A 16,068-nucleotide genomic window follows, 5' to 3' on the forward strand; every position below is an offset into this window, starting at 1 on the left:
ATACATCAAATTCAACTTTTTTTAATTTTGAAAGTTTTCATTAATATTTTTATGCTCTTTTAATCTTTAAATTAAACACTTCATTAAAAATAAATTTTTTATTTTTTAATTTATATCGGTAAATTGTTTATTCTTACAAAATGCCGATAAAAAATATTTGTAGCTTTACAGTGCGGAACAAGATGAAAAATATTTTTACGGAAAACTGAAGGAATTTAAGATGTAAATCTTCAAGATAGAACCATTTATTTTGTTTAATTTTCACAATGAATGGAAAAAGAGATGGCAATTTTATTTAAACTCCGCATACTTATGTACTTTGATAGGCTCATTATGAATTGGATAGTGAAAATTGGCGACTAGGCCACCTAGCATGGCGAAACCATTAAAAAACCATAAAAGTCGTAGTTGCGTTTATCTAAACCAATATGCAAAATTTCGCAAAGTTTTCTCCATAAAAGTTTTAGCTCCCATTGAGATACAAACTTTTTGTTATAAATATTTTTTTCTGCGAGTGATAGTTTCCGAGAAAATGAATGATATATCGATTTTCATATAAAAAAACCTATAAACATTATGGACTTTTGAGTTTATCTCAGCCAATACGCAAAATTCTGTAAAAATGTTCAGACAAAAATTGTAGATCTCATTTAGATACAAATTTTCTTTTGAAAACATTTTTTTCCACGAATGATAGTTTTCGAGACAATAAGTGAGACATCTAACGATCAAATATTTTAAAATAATTCTCGCCAAATCCCTACCATTTCTCTCTACTCATTTCCAGCTAATCATGGGGTATGGAAAGCCACCCCAGTAACTGGCTACAGAAATAATGTTGGCCAAACCCCCTATCCCTTTCATAGGTCCCGTGGGGGCGGGAAGGCACCCCTGTGACTGGTTACAGAAATAATGTTGGTCAAACCCCTACCACTTTCCCAGGTGCCGTGGGGAGGGGGGGGGCACCCCTCCGATCGGTCACAGAAATAATATTGGTCAAACCCCTAACCATTTTTCAGGTCCTGTGGTGGGGGGGGGAGGCACCCATGTGACTGGGTACAGAAATAGTGTTGGTGAAACCCCCTATCCCTTTCCCTGGTTCCGTTGGGGGCGGGAAGGCACCCCTGTGACTGGCTACAGAAATAATGTTGGTCAAACGCCTATCGCTTTCCAACGTCTTATGTAGGTTGGAGTACTTTGAAGAGCACATTTTTTGTCTTCTTTATATTTTGTATTTTTTTGGTTAATTTGATTTATTTTTTATTTTTATGATTTTATTATTATATAATATAGTTGAATTTATTTTAATTAATAATGCTGTTTAAATTCAGTGACCAGGGTAACAGACTTTATTATTCGCGATTAGTTCCTTAAACGGACCAGCACCTATCTGCTTGAGCCGTCGTCGCCACAGAAATTCACAGAAATGATTTGCGAGATTGTTCTTGTGCACTCCTTCTTGTGAGCAAAATCGTCGCATTCACCGCCAAGAGGAGTCGACGTTTTGAGTGTGCTCTCCGGTGTCGCGATTCACGAACTCCTCGGAATGATTCACAGTTTTGGGGACGAAACCATGATCTTTGAGATTAATATAACCCTTCCAACAATCGGTGTGGACCTGTGTTCCTTCTGACACGTGCTTTTTTTATTAATTCTATTCAAGTAGCCTGATCTCTCTTAATTTCGGGAGATATTTCTAATCGATAGATGTATAGGGATGTCCTCTGTGGATTATTCCAAGGATCCATGATCCTTCCACTAGACGCCTTCACTCGTATTTTCGACGGCCGATCTTGCACTCATAAATTTCGATTACTCCATTGACACCTCCGATGCGATCTTTCTCTTCGAATTTACTGTCAAGAGCAACCCTGCAGATCTCCCTACAAAAAGAGAAGTGGTCTGCAACAGTTTCCCGCGAAATCGACTGACCGTTTACGATGCTGCTTTCCCATATAAATTGTTCAAAATTGAACCCTACGGCGAAGCAGAATAATATGAGCATGCAGGCTGCTGCATCTCAAACATTTTTTGTGTACAAGGTGAGTTATATAATAGAATCTACGATGATAACATATTTTTAGGCACTCATTTCTCGACAAGAAATTTAATCCTATTAGGTTATTTAAAGAACAACTCGCTATATCCAATTCCTTTAACAGCGTTTTATATCCATCCTCATTCTCAGCATAAACTGCTAATCTGTGCGGGGAATAGTGGATTTTCGGCTCCCCTTTGATGAAGGATATCAGAGTTGAGACAAATCCCGTGTAATCGTCCAGTTCTTTAGAGATAATTATAGGCGATATTTTCTTTTTCTTTCCCCCTGCTGTGTCGATGTTTTCTTCTTGAACACCTCTTGTTGCATCCTGAATTACTTCCATTTCCTCAACCTGGGAATGAACAGTCTTGGTGAGATCCTCGCTGTCTTGGAGGATGCTGAAGCGATTGTTGAGTGGCACTGTTGCTGCTTCTACATAAGGCATTTTCTTTCTGGTTCTTTTAGTAGGCCTGAAACCCCTCTCATCAGGTACAGTTCTTTGTTTTTTAGATTCCGGTGATCCAGGGGAGTCACCGGACATCGTGTCCCACTTGCACTATTCGTAAGTTGATTTTTACTTTTATTCACATCTGCCGATAAACGCGCGCCAAACACCTTCGCCTATCGACAATATTAACTACAGGCGTGCGCCAAACGATTTCACCTGTATTAATGATTTCTTTGAAACCAATGAATGTATGCAATAAATACGCCCGTAAGTATTATGAGCGCGGAAGGTGAAGAAATACCTGTCGTTTATTGCATTAAAAGCTGTTACATATCATCAGATGCATCACTAATTTTCTCAAAAAATATCACTCGTAGAAAAAAATGTTCGAAACAAAAAATGTGCATCTTAATGAGATCTACAACTTTTAATCCAAATATTTTGCAAACTTTCGTGTATCAACTGAGCTGAACGCAAAAAACATTGATTTTTAAGGGTTTTTTTTTCATAAAAATCGATGTGTCACTCATTTTCGCGAAAACTATCACTCGCAGATAAAAATGTTGAAAACAAAAAATGTATAACTTGATAAGTTATACAACTTTTTTCATAATATTTAGCTATATTGTGCGTATTGGCTTAGATGAACGTAAAAATCCATGATTTTAATGTTTTATTTAATGAAAATCGATTATCACTAATTTTCGCGAAAATTATCACTCTTATACAACAAAATTTATTTTACAAAAAATATGTATTTTAATGAGATCTATAACTTTTGTTTTAAAGATTTTGCAAAATTTTTCATATTGGCTTAGATAAACGCAAAAAACCATGATTTTTATGGTTTTTTCATGGTTTTACCATGAAAATCGCCTTGTCGCCAATTTTATCTCTCATATTCCTAATCAAAGCGTCAAAATACATAAGTATAAAAAGTTTGAAAAAAATCGAAGAATTCAGTTATTCGGAGCTTTATGCGAAATATTCCAGACCTCTCTTAATCCTTTGGAATCAATTAAAACGCCTTAAGACTTTTGTAATCTTCTTAAATTGCTTTTACTGCAAACCTTCATTAACCATTTTCAATGTTTCAACGTTGAATGCTTTAATTAAAATGTGTTCTATTTAATTATTAATTTATGATTTTTCTTTAATTTTTTCTTATGAAATGTAAATTAGGGGATAAATTTTCTCTTTACCTGAATTGGACACCAACAGAAGGCGAAAACTCCAACGACGACGAGAACCAGCCTTGTCACTCTTTTTCTCCCTCGACGACTTTCTGCGCTAATACGAGACCCTCGCCATAATCTCAGGAGCATACATAAATAAAGACCGCATATAAGGGTCAGAGGCACAACGTAGCTGGATAGAAAAAACGTCAGTTGAAATAGAGGCCAATTGAACTGAGGAAGTATTCTACACGCCGTAAAGTTTTCTGGTGTTGAGGTGTCCATCTCCTGTAAAACATAATGGATCTGCTCACATAAGAGATTGTCGTCATAACATCGAGAAAAATTGATTTTGGAAAAAATCTTGTTACATGGATAAAATGATTCAAGTCAATCAAGAATCTAAGTTTCCTAGAAAAATTTAATTTACTTCCACAATGAAAAGGCTTAAAAAGCTTAAAAATATTCGGTTAATGTCCATTTCTTGCCACAAGAATGTATTAAATATGTGGTACCAGATGGCACATAATTATTCGAATTATTATCAAATCAAATAAATTTTAATATGAAATGTTGCAAATTAAAATATCCTAAGTAAAAGTATTTGAAATTGCATATTTTTCTGTCATACACTCTTAATATTGAGTAGAATTGTTCAAATTGTAAATATTCAAATATGCACTATTACAACAACAAAAATATACCCGCTGCGCGGTCACAATCTTCGCGCAAATTCGTACACGCCCTCACGCTCGTACATTTCGACTGCCTTTTTTCAAATATCATACTTATTATAACTTAAATCGAAAACTGTAATTTAAACTTCTAAAGAACTACAGTCATGAATTTTATCTGAAATAGCTTTTAAATTTGTTTTCAAAATTTATTATCAAAGCACCTGCAACTTTAACGATTATTACATTGTGATCGCGACACTCGCGCTTCGCGGTTGACAATTAGGTTATATAGATGGTTCTATTTAAAAAATAAAACGATGCAGAAAAAATGAAACGGAATATAAGAAGATGTCATGTTTTTCGATATAATGTCAATAACAAATTATAAGTTTTTTTCTTTAATTTAGTTAACAGAACTTAAGCCATAGACTTTAACTCCTTTCGTTCAAAGATAAGTTTTAATTTAACTGTATAAAATGATAAACTCAGTTTTAAAAACATATTGAAAATTATTTCTTCGTTTTTTATAAAATGCCAGTATAAGTAATCTGCTAGATTATTAATTATCTAGAACTTTATAAACTTGTGTCCAATCGAAAAATGTAATGAATATAGTTTGTAAATCTTGTTTAATATACATGATAAAAATCAAGATTAAAATTCACGAATCTCTTTTAAAAGAATTGCATAACTATAAAAATTATATAACTTTTTGACTTCTAATCTAATAAAAAAATTGCATGCGGGTTGTCGGATGGAATACGGTTTGTCGTGCTGATTGCAGGTATGCAGGCCAACGCGCACGGGTTAATTGATTTTTTTTGCAACCTCTAGTTATAACTTAAGATGGTTATTAATTAATCAATAATTAATTGTGTCTTACTAAAATATTTTTTCGCTTATTTTTAAAAAGAGACAGGATGTTTAAAAGTATTACAAATGAAATCTAAAAAAAAAAAATTCCCTCATCATCTAGTCAGTCTTTCTGGTCCCTGATCGGCTACTGGCTAGTCCATCATAACCACACTTTTTTATAAGTGTCTAACTCAAATATTTGGCTGCATATTTTAAAAAAGAGGCAGAGTTTTTGAAAAGAATTAATTTTAAAAATGAATTTTTTCCCTCATCATCCAGTCACAGAGTTTTCGAGTCCTAATCGGTTGCTGGCTAGTCTATGAAGACTAAATGCGAATGGATTCAGGATCTGCGGTCCAATCCTCAAACCCGAATTGACCCACCTGCATCAATTTCGCGAACCCCTAACGGAAATGTAAACATTAGAAGCTAAAAAAGTTGGTGAATTTAAATTATAAATGTTTTCAAAATGGCGATCAGTGTCGAAAATAGAAGACACCAGTAAGCTTCAAAATTCTCGAATTGCTTTTAAGAACATCTTTATTAAATATAAAATCCCACATAAATTTGTTCATTTTTTATTTGTTTTTAATTTCTCTTAGGTTACAATTTTATATTTAAATGTAAGATACAGGTTAAAGAAAAAAATTATAATTTAAATTCAAATTTAAATTGAATGAAAGCCAATGTAATTTTTTCAATATTTATTTTAATTGATGAATATTAATTATATTTCATAGTAAATTAGATTAGAAGCATATACACTGGGAAGTCGATTTAAGTATATCCCATTTATGTAGTTCCGAGAATTGATGCCGCGGCGGTTTCCTGGTGGATAAGTCGCGGGGCCGAAATCGAAAGCAGTGGCTCACTGAAGCGTGACTAACAGCTGGAGAGCCACTTACAGCGCGTTAATTGTATCAGATTACGTCATAGGTCTAAATCGTACATAAATGATTTATGCGTACCTGCCTGCTTACATTCGGAGCGAACGATAGTCGTGTTCCTTTTAAGTCAAGGCCATTTAAGACCACGACAGAAACCGCACTTAAATGGGATTTTTTGTGTATTTTAATTCCATAATTAAGCAACCAAAATAAGAAACGTGTAATAAGCGCAAGTAGTGCGCTATTTTTTCTATTATAATAATAATCTTCTCAGTACTTAGATTTTAAACCCAACATTCTGATATTTTCTGAAAGATGATAAAAAATCGAGACCGAGAAAGTGAATTAGGATATTAATCAGATTAACTCAACCTCGTAATAAATCACCTTGTAATTTCAGATTTGAGGCGAGGTTATAATTTGTCACGTCTAAGATGTAATCCTGCAATATTGATAAAAAGCTCGGATAAAAGTAAAATATTGTAAGTGCGCATTAGAAAATTTCAATGTATTCAATAGTTCTTAAGTCGACTTAAATTGTGCTTTACAGAACGGCTGAATTGCAATTCGCCTCCACTTTATGGATTTATTGATTGCCGTACGTCTCGGCTCTGCCGAAATTAATTGTGGACAGTCACTAACCGCTTTATCATTTCAAAGGAAAAATTTAATTTCCTATCTATATACTGTAAAAGAAAAGTGTATTTGACATCCGTTCTTTTTCCTGAAATTTAAAATTTAAATGAGATTATTGAATAATCAGTCTGTAAATTTATGCGCGCGTAAAAAGTTATATAAAAGTGAAATTAAGATAATCATTTTCTTACTCCTTAATGTTTAATTAATTTGAAAAGTAATTAGTTACGAAGTCAATATTTAATTTTTTTAAACTGAAATCCTCTCTTTTTTATTTGTTATAATACGAGAATATATCCTAGTGTTTATACAGGCTCTACAGCGGATCGCGATAAATGCAACCATCTGAATGAGAAATAAGGGATTTAGAGATAGTTTGAAAAGTATAACAAACTTGAAAAAGAAGCTTAATCCTTATACAGATTTCTGCGTCAAATATTCAAATATTTGAGAATATTCTTGTTAGAAATGTTGCCAAAACTTTCTTTAAACTTTCTATTTTTAATCTCCCCACGTTTAATCTACAAAAACTTTCCTCTAGAAATGTTTGTTATTTTCTTTGGTAGTGTGTCGACGATTTCGTCTCTCGATAATGTTTTTACCTCGCGCTGCGCGCTCGGTCTTTGTATTCTCCCCACATTTGTGCAAAGAACTTTTAAAATTCAAGGAAAAATAATAGACAACTGTAATTTGGTGATTTTGAATTATCCTCCGGGAAAGCTTCTTCGGCTTCAACGAACACCTTTTCATCACGTATATCGTGCTTGGCACTTGATTTTGTCCAAAATGCGAGATTTTGTACATTTTTGTACACTATTATATGAAATAAATATTACATTTATTTCTGTACCTCGGCCTGGGAGTGCTTATTTAGATATTGCAAAATAAAGTACAAATTTTATTTATCATTATCACTTTAATATTTGCTCCTTATTTTGCATTTAATTTTATCTCAGTCACCATGAAAAATTGAACACTTTAATCAATTTGTGTTATTACAATTCATATTATGCATTAATATTTATTCAAATGTATTTTTATTGTCTTGGTTTTATAATTTGAAAAAGTGCGTATCCTGTAAAAAAATTTGGTCTATTTACATTTTATGGCACCCTGTTTCGTTTTCCATAAATTTAACTTGCTTATTTTCAATGATATTTTTTACGATTAAAACAAAAACTACGCGTCCTGTTAAAAAAGTATTTCTGACCAATTTTTTGCTTTTTTTTATTTTGAAATTTTTTCTATTTTTTTTCATAGCTTGTGTCGTTTGTCCAAAAATTTGATTATTTTATATTTCATTTTAATTTTTAAGACTAAAGCACAACGAGATTAATATATAATTTTTTCAATATTTCCATAAATATTTTTACGAAGTATTCAAGCTGCGACTTTGCTTATCAATAAGTTTTTGTTATCAAGAATCTTTACGTTCCTTAAATTTCTGGCATTCCAATGCAAATATAATTTCAAATATTATCATATCTCGTTGCATTATTTCAATTATTTCATATTTTCGAAAATCCACTTCATTATGTAAATGTATTTATAATCTTATAATGTTTAAACTTTATTGTGCGTGTATTAATTTGCAATGCATCCATATTTATAAAATACATGTTGAAAATATTGATCTTATCACATCAAAATTTCAAATTAAACCGCCACTACTCTTCTATTACACCCCCTCGTGGCAATTTAAAAATTTTTAAAAACACAGGTCGCCGGACCTGTGTATACGACAGTGTGAGAAAGTAAAAAATTTGAATTTGGAATTGGGGTTCAGTGATATTAAAAAACTAACTTATTTGTAATTACATATATTTTAAAATCTCATTTCCAATTATTAGCATGCACATTCATTTATATTTAAAAAAAGAGATTCATTAAACTCTCCAACCAACCTGTAACTGTTGACAGATTTTCGTTCTTCAAAATGAAAAACGACAAACATATAACACACTGACGCCTTAGTCGGATTTTTAATTACCCTGCAGTAATTTATCAATAAAACAAATAAAAATATAACATTTAAAAAAACGGATATCTTAGGATATATACTTTCCATTATTCCTAAATAATTCGATGAAAGGTCATTTATGTAGGAAAAATTCAAATCCAAAAATTCAAAACAAAAAACCATATTACAGAATTAAGAATTAGAGTTTTATAAAAGCACCCAGGTTTCTTTAAAAATAATTGATTAATGCAATAACTAATCACATCCACTTTTTTCTACAAATAAGAAGAGATATAATCACTGTATTGTAACAGAAAAAGTTAATGACTAATTTGTTTTGCATTTAAAATCTGAGAGCCATCTCATTAATTTTAATAAAACTTAATGAAATTGTAGTACTTTATGAATAATCTTTTATGGCCATAGTATTTTCGAAAATTTTGAAAATTCTGGGAGCTACATCACTCTAAACTTTGAGGTAGTTTTTTCTTTAAATTGTAATATTTCCGATACTTTATTTCGGTTTTTCATGGAAGTTATAGGCATTTTGTAAAACAATGTGCTGTTTTATATAAGATATATAAGAAAAAAATATTTTGAGTTTAAACACAAAAAATTTAAACAATTTTTTTCATTAGATTTTTGACGCGATACGCTATATTTTTTTAATTCTTTATTTGGCATCTTATTCCGTGTCTTATTACCTACCATTAAAAAATAAAAGTTGATAGAGACTCATCTGGTTCACCAGTTACCTAAAATTCGAATTTCTAACAAAAAAAATGATAAAATAATGAAGGGACAATCTTATACATTTTTATATCGTATTATTTTTTTCGGAAATTAATATTTATAAAAAAAATCATTAGAGTTCAAAGAAGATTTACACTTTTTTTAAATTTTAGTTTACCTTTGACTTATTACATCGAAAATTGTGATTTAAGAAAATAATAATTTTAATTTGAAGCACATATTTAGAATTTTTAAAATTTTTTAATTTTCTTAGTCTTTTTGGGCGGAAATTGGTATTTTTGTTCTAAGAAATTATATATTTTTTGTAATATTCGCAAAGTTTTAACATTTTCAGGTTATACAATGGATGCAATGGATACAGTGGTATATACAATGGATTTCAAAGAAGAATACAAATTGTTGTAAAATTGATAGTATAAACTGCACGTCTTAACAAATAATTTTGATAAGATTCCAAAGAGGATTTACAATTTTAAAACAATTTAACATTAGTTTAGCGTTTTTAGTAGAAAATAATTTATTTCAAATAAATAAAAGAAAACAGTTTTTGGATTGGATTTTTGAAGGAATGGGCAATATGGTTTTCAGCTTTTTTTAGAATTATATTCGACTGGACTTCTGCTCTTTAAATATTCATAACTCGCGAACCAGATCAGTGTTCATCAACTTTTTTTAAATGAAAGATAAAAAGCAAGTAATATAATAAAAAAGAAATCGAAAAAACTATAGCGCATTCTGTCGAAAATCCAATCAAAAAACTGTTTTCACGTTGTTTTTTTTATTCAAATTTTGGTCGGAAACATTACAATTTAAAGAAATGTTGGCTTTAAATTTTTTAAATGGTGTAGTTTTCGAAATTTTCGTAAATACTTTAGCGACACACTACTTCCCAAAAAAGCACTACAATTTAAACTATGTTTCATTAAAATCGAATATATAGCTGCCAGGTTTAATATTACCGATCTGGAAGCGTCCCCTATCGATCCTATGTGTAACAGGGTTGATTTTAACGAAAAATTTCATTCTTTTAACTTCATGATTATTGTTTTAAAATGAAAATTTGCGATAATTTTACAAGATTCTGCACTAAATTTTTTTCTCAAAATTGCAAGCCTAAAATATTTTTATATTTGAAACAGTTATCAATTTAGCAATTTTAAATTTAAAACTTATGTAGAAGAATTCAATGAATTTGAATTTAAAACATTCAACATTGAAAATTTCGAAATAGTTTGATTTTGAATTTAATTGTTAAAAATAAATAATTTTCAAACTGGTGCATTTAATTCACGTTTTACATTGTATAGGTCCAACATTTATGTTACAATACTAATTTATACATCTTTAACAATTAAATGCGAAAAATAAAAATAAACAAATATTTGCGTTATTTATAACATTCATAATATCCCACTACGTTACAATGGTCCAATTTCACTTACGAACGTGGATAAGAGTAAAGCAAATCACTCGTTGCAAATAACTTTTGTTTTAACGGATGACCAAGTATTGCAATAAATTTTGTTTAAATTTTTTGAATAATATTTTAGTTCTAAATCAACCTATCAAATTAAGTGCTTTACAGACAAGAAGTACATGTTTTTATTGATATTTTTTTCTCATAAACTCACCTCCACACTATGCTTCTTCTAATAATAAAAACGTGTTACAGAATGATCACGAATTATTGTACGATCATTTTCGGGGTAATAAAATAGTTATTTTGGCCAAATAAGGACACATCAAGTCGAATTAAATGTTCACGTCTGGAAGTATTTTCAATCATCTTCAATTATATTAATCAATTTAAATGTAAAAATTGAACTCTTAAACAATAACGTTAATGAAAAACTGCTTATTACCGGATAACATAAGAACTATAGTCACCTTAAAACTGCTTCTAACTCTAAAACTATAATTGGAAACGAAAAATAATTTTTATTTTGCAATTTCCCAGGTGCGCATTTTCCATTGGGCCATAGTCGGGCCAACTTTCTCGGAGTTGGGCTAACTTTGCCAACCAGGCATTGGCCAACATACCGAAATGATAACTATGGCCCAACTCTGTTTGCCGACTATTGGCTAACATGGTTGGCCCAACCATGACTACTAGAAGTCGGCCCAACAGCGAAATTATAACTTTGGCCCGACCATGTTAGCCGAATATTGGTACAATATCCATTACGAAAATCGGGCCAACTATGGTAATTCCGCGGAAAAAAATATCCATTAAATTTCATAGAACTAATCTTATAGTAGAGAATATGATGGGTAGTTTAATAAATATAATACAAATATTACACTGTTTATAATCGCACGCTGTAAAAATTTTTATTCGCCTTGGGGCTCGAACCCTATAAGTTTCGCAATCCTAATTCCTAATGGCTAAAGCCCCTCGGCTAACCTAGCTGGAAGTATTACAAAAAAAATCTGAAATATAACCGACAGCTGTGCATGGCCGCCTGCAATTTTCTTTGAACCATTCTATACAAAATATTGCTACGCTGATAATAATATATGTAATAAGATTTCAGGTTTTTAATATATTGCAAATTATTATTGAATATTTTATGTGATTTGACTAGATTTAAACTAAATTAAAAAATATTTTAAGATATTATGAAAGATTTAAAAAAATCATTATATATATATATATATAACGAAATTCATTAGAATTGAAAGGATTACTACAAATTTTCGAAGATTTAAAGATATTTAACAGACTTTAAATAATTCAAGAACATTATTTAAATCTTAAAATTTCTTTAAAATCTTAAAGTCATTTAAATTATACCGAAATTCCTCAAAAAATCTTCAAACTTACTTAAAATCTCTTAAATTCTTTTCAAATATCTTGAACTTTTGTAAATATTTTTTAATCTTTTAAAATTCGTTTATAAATTTAAAAATTTTCAAAATCAAATAACTCCGGTTAAATCCCTTGAAATTCCTGAAAGTCTGTTTAAATACTTTAAAATATTTTTAAATTACATGAAAATCCTTAAACTCTTTTGATTTTTTTTCAAATCATTTAAAATGCTTTCTAAAATTTGAAATTTCTCTGCTCACTTTTTAAACCATATTAAATCCATTGAAATGGCACAAAATCCCTTAAAATCACTAAAAATCTCTTGGACGCATAAAAAGTATTTTAAAGTCTCTAAAATCTCTTGAAAATTCTTTTGCTTTTTTTTAATTCTTCTCAAATATTTTAAACTTCTTTAAAATTATTAGAAATATTTTTAAATTAATTTATTTTTTTCTCTTTTCATTAAAAAGAATTTTTAAATCCCTTTATGCCGATATCTGGGCCGACGCTGGCCCAGACTTGGGCCGGTAGTCGGCGTTACTCGTTAACAAAAAATGTCTCATAGTTGCCCCGATGGTTGGTCCATGTTTGGACCATTGTTGGGCCAATAGTCGGTGTAACTTCTTCAGAACTTTCTAAATCCCTTCATGCAGATCTCTGGGCCGAATTTGGCCCAGAGTTGGGCCGGTAGTCGGCGTTACTCGTTAACGAAGGGTTTCCCATAGTTGCCCTGATGGTTGGTCCATATTCGGGCCAAAGTTTAGCCAACAGTCGGTCCCACGTTGTCTGCCAACGTTGGCTGTTTAGGTTGGGCCGAAAAATGTATCTTATAAATATAAAAGGTGGTCCAACTTTTGCTGCCGATCTACGGCGGGCCAAAGTCGGTTAGGAATTAGGAATGCGAAACTTATAGGGTTCGAGCCCCAAGGCGAATAAAAATTTTCATAGCGTGCGATTATAAGCTGGGTAGTGATTGTATTATATTTATTAAACTACCCATCGTATTCTCTACTAAAATATTAGTTCTATAAAATTTAATGGATATTTTTGTCCGTGTAATTTCCATAGTAGCCATTATTTTGGTAATACATATTGTACCAATATTCGGCTAACATGGTCTGGACAAAGTTATAATTTCGCTGCTGGGCCGACTTCTTAGTAGTCATGGTTTGGCCATCCATGGTAGCCAATAGACGGCAAACAGAGTTGGGCCATAGTTATCATTTCGGTATATTGGCCAATGTCTGGTTGGCAAAGTTAGCCCAACTCCGAGAAAGTTGGCCCGACTATGGCCCAATGGAAAATTCGCACCTGCGGCTGAGTTTGGGCGACTGCTCACATACTGTAGCTAAATCCGTTGAAATCTTAAAGGTAGTGGCACTACCAATAGTTTAATCATACTCTAGGATGGATTAAATATATTTTCAAAATAGGTTTTATGGTCATTTTATTGTGTATTCTAATTGTTTCAAAGTTATATAATCACGCGAGAATATATTTACCGAGAATATAGTCACAGAGATATAGTCACCAAGAATATAACCGAGAAATAAATTCTCTGAAAATGTATGAGAATCTCAGAATTTATTTTAATTAATACAAAATTGCATTTGTTCGTTAATTTTTCGGTTGAAAATTCACCCTCACAACAAAATCATATCTTTGGCATATCCCTAGGATATATCAGCAGGATATAGGATATCCTGAAAAATCTCCTAAAAATCTCCCGGGATATGCTTGGCATACCCTGGCGGGCCGAAGGAACCGAATGGAGCCTCTACAAAGTCCCCTCAAGACCCCATTCGGTTCCTTTTTAAAAAACACGAAAAAAACAGCAAAATCAGCTTCAAAATTGTTGAAATTTGGATTCGACCTTAAAATTCCCTATAGAGGGTCACGGAATAATCGCAATAGTTTGTTTTGCAATGGAAAAATCTTTAAAAAATATAAGACGTATAACGCCTGTTGACTGCTACACTTCAAACGCATCATCTGTAAGTAGAAGTCAACAGGCGTTATAGATCTTACATATTTTTTAAACTTTTTACCGCTGCAAAAAAAGTATTGCGATTACTCCGTGAGTTTCCAATAGAAAATGTAACGTAGAATCCGAATTTCAACAGTTTAAAAGTTGATCTAGCTGTTTTTTTGAGTTTTTTTTAAAGGAACTGAATGGGGACCCAATGGGTACTTCCCAGGAGCGAATTTAGGTCGGCACCCAGAGCAGGTGCGTTGGCCCAAAGTCGGACCGACTTTGGCCCACCGTAGATCGGCAGCCAAAGTTGGGCCACCTTTTATATTTATAAGATACATTTGTCGGCCCAACCTAAACAGCCAACGTTGACAGACATTGTGGGACCGACTGTTGGCCCAACTTTGGCCCGAACATGGACCAACCATCAGGGCAACTATGGGAAATCTTTCGTTAACGAGTAAATCCGACTACTGGCCCAACTCTGGGCCAAAATCGATCCAGAGATCGGCATGAAGGGATTGACAAAGTTCTGAAGAAGTTAGGCCGACTATTGGCCTAACAATGGTCCAAACATGGATCAACCATCGGGGCAACTATTAGACATCTTTCATTAACGAGTAACACCGACTACCGGCCCAACTCTGGGCCAAAATCGATCCAGAGATCGGCATGAAGGGATTTAGAAAGTTCTGAAGAAGTTAGACCGACTATTGTTCCAACAATGCTTCAAGCATGGACCAACCATCGGGGCAACTGTGAGACATCTTTTGTTAACGAGTAACGCAGACTAACGGCCCAGAGATCGGCATAAAGGGATTTAAAAATTCTTTTTATTGAAAAGAGAAAAAAATTTATAAATGAATTTTGAAATATTTCAAGTAATTTTAAAAAAGTTTAAAATATTTGAAAAGAATTTAAAAAAGCAAAAGAATTTTCAAGAGATTTCAGAGACTTTATTGGCCCAAAGTCGGACCGACTTTGACCCGCCGTAGATTAGCAGCCAAAGTTGGGCCACCTTTTATAATTATAAGATACTTTTGTCAGCCCAACCTAAACAGCCAACGTTGGCAGACAACGTGGGACCGACTGTTGGCCCAAATTTGGCTCGAACATGGACCAACCATCAGGGCAACTATGGAAAATCTTTCGTTAAAGAGTAAATCCGACTACTGGCCCAACTCTGGGCCAAAATCGACCCAGAGATCGGCATAAAGCGATTTTAAAATTATTTTGAATGAAAAAAGAAGAAAATTTATAAATGAATTTCAAAATATTTCAAGTAATTTGAAAGAAGTTTAAAATATTTGAGAAGAATTTAAAAAAGCAAAAGAATTTTCAAGAGATTTTAGAGACTTTAAAATACTTTTTATGAGTCCAAGAGATTCTTAGTGATTTTAAGGGATTTTGTGCCATTTCAATGGATTTAATATGTTTTAAAAAGTGAATAGAGGGATTTAAAATTTTAGAAAGCATTTTAAATTATTTTAAAAAAATCAAAAGAGCTTAAGGATTTTCAGGTAATTTAAAAATATTTTAAAGTATTTAAACAGACTTTCAGGAATTTCAAGGGACTTAACCGGAGTTATTTGATTTTGAAAAATTTTAAATTTATAAACAAATTTTAAAAGATTTCAAAATATTTAAAAGAGGTCAAGATATTTTAAAAGAATTTAAGAGATTTTAAGTAATTTTGAAGATATTTTTAGGAATTTCGGTAGAATTTAAGTGACTTTTAAGATATTAAAGAAATTTTTAAATATAAATAATGTTCTTAACTTCTTTAAAGTCTGTTAAATACCTTGAAATCTTCGAAAATTTGGAGAAATCCTTTGAATTCTATTGAATTTCTTAA

General features: G+C 31.8%; 1 protein-coding gene across 6 annotated transcripts in view; it reads right to left on the minus strand.

Moving 5' to 3' along the window:
* Window positions 1–16,068, minus strand: part of LOC117171913 (allatostatin-A receptor-like) — a 90,796-nt gene that overhangs the window by 50,259 nt on the left and 24,469 nt on the right. For 4 of the 6 annotated variants that reach the window (XR_004466937.1, XR_004466936.1, XM_033359567.1 and 1 more), the window contains exon 3: window positions 3,692–3,970. Coding sequence is in view for 3 of the 6 variants with exons in the window: in XM_033359567.1 (XP_033215458.1) it covers window positions 3,692–3,970 (279 nt within the window). In the remaining 3 variants the exon portion in view is untranslated. The remainder of the gene's footprint in view (window positions 1–3,691; window positions 3,971–16,068) is intronic. The other 2 variants (XR_004466938.1, XM_033359568.1) reach the window with 1 other exon arrangement.

This window comes from Belonocnema kinseyi, chromosome 4, assembly GCF_010883055.1.
Source record: "Belonocnema kinseyi isolate 2016_QV_RU_SX_M_011 chromosome 4, B_treatae_v1, whole genome shotgun sequence".
In the NCBI taxonomy this organism is placed as follows: domain Eukaryota; kingdom Metazoa; phylum Arthropoda; class Insecta; order Hymenoptera; family Cynipidae; genus Belonocnema; species Belonocnema kinseyi.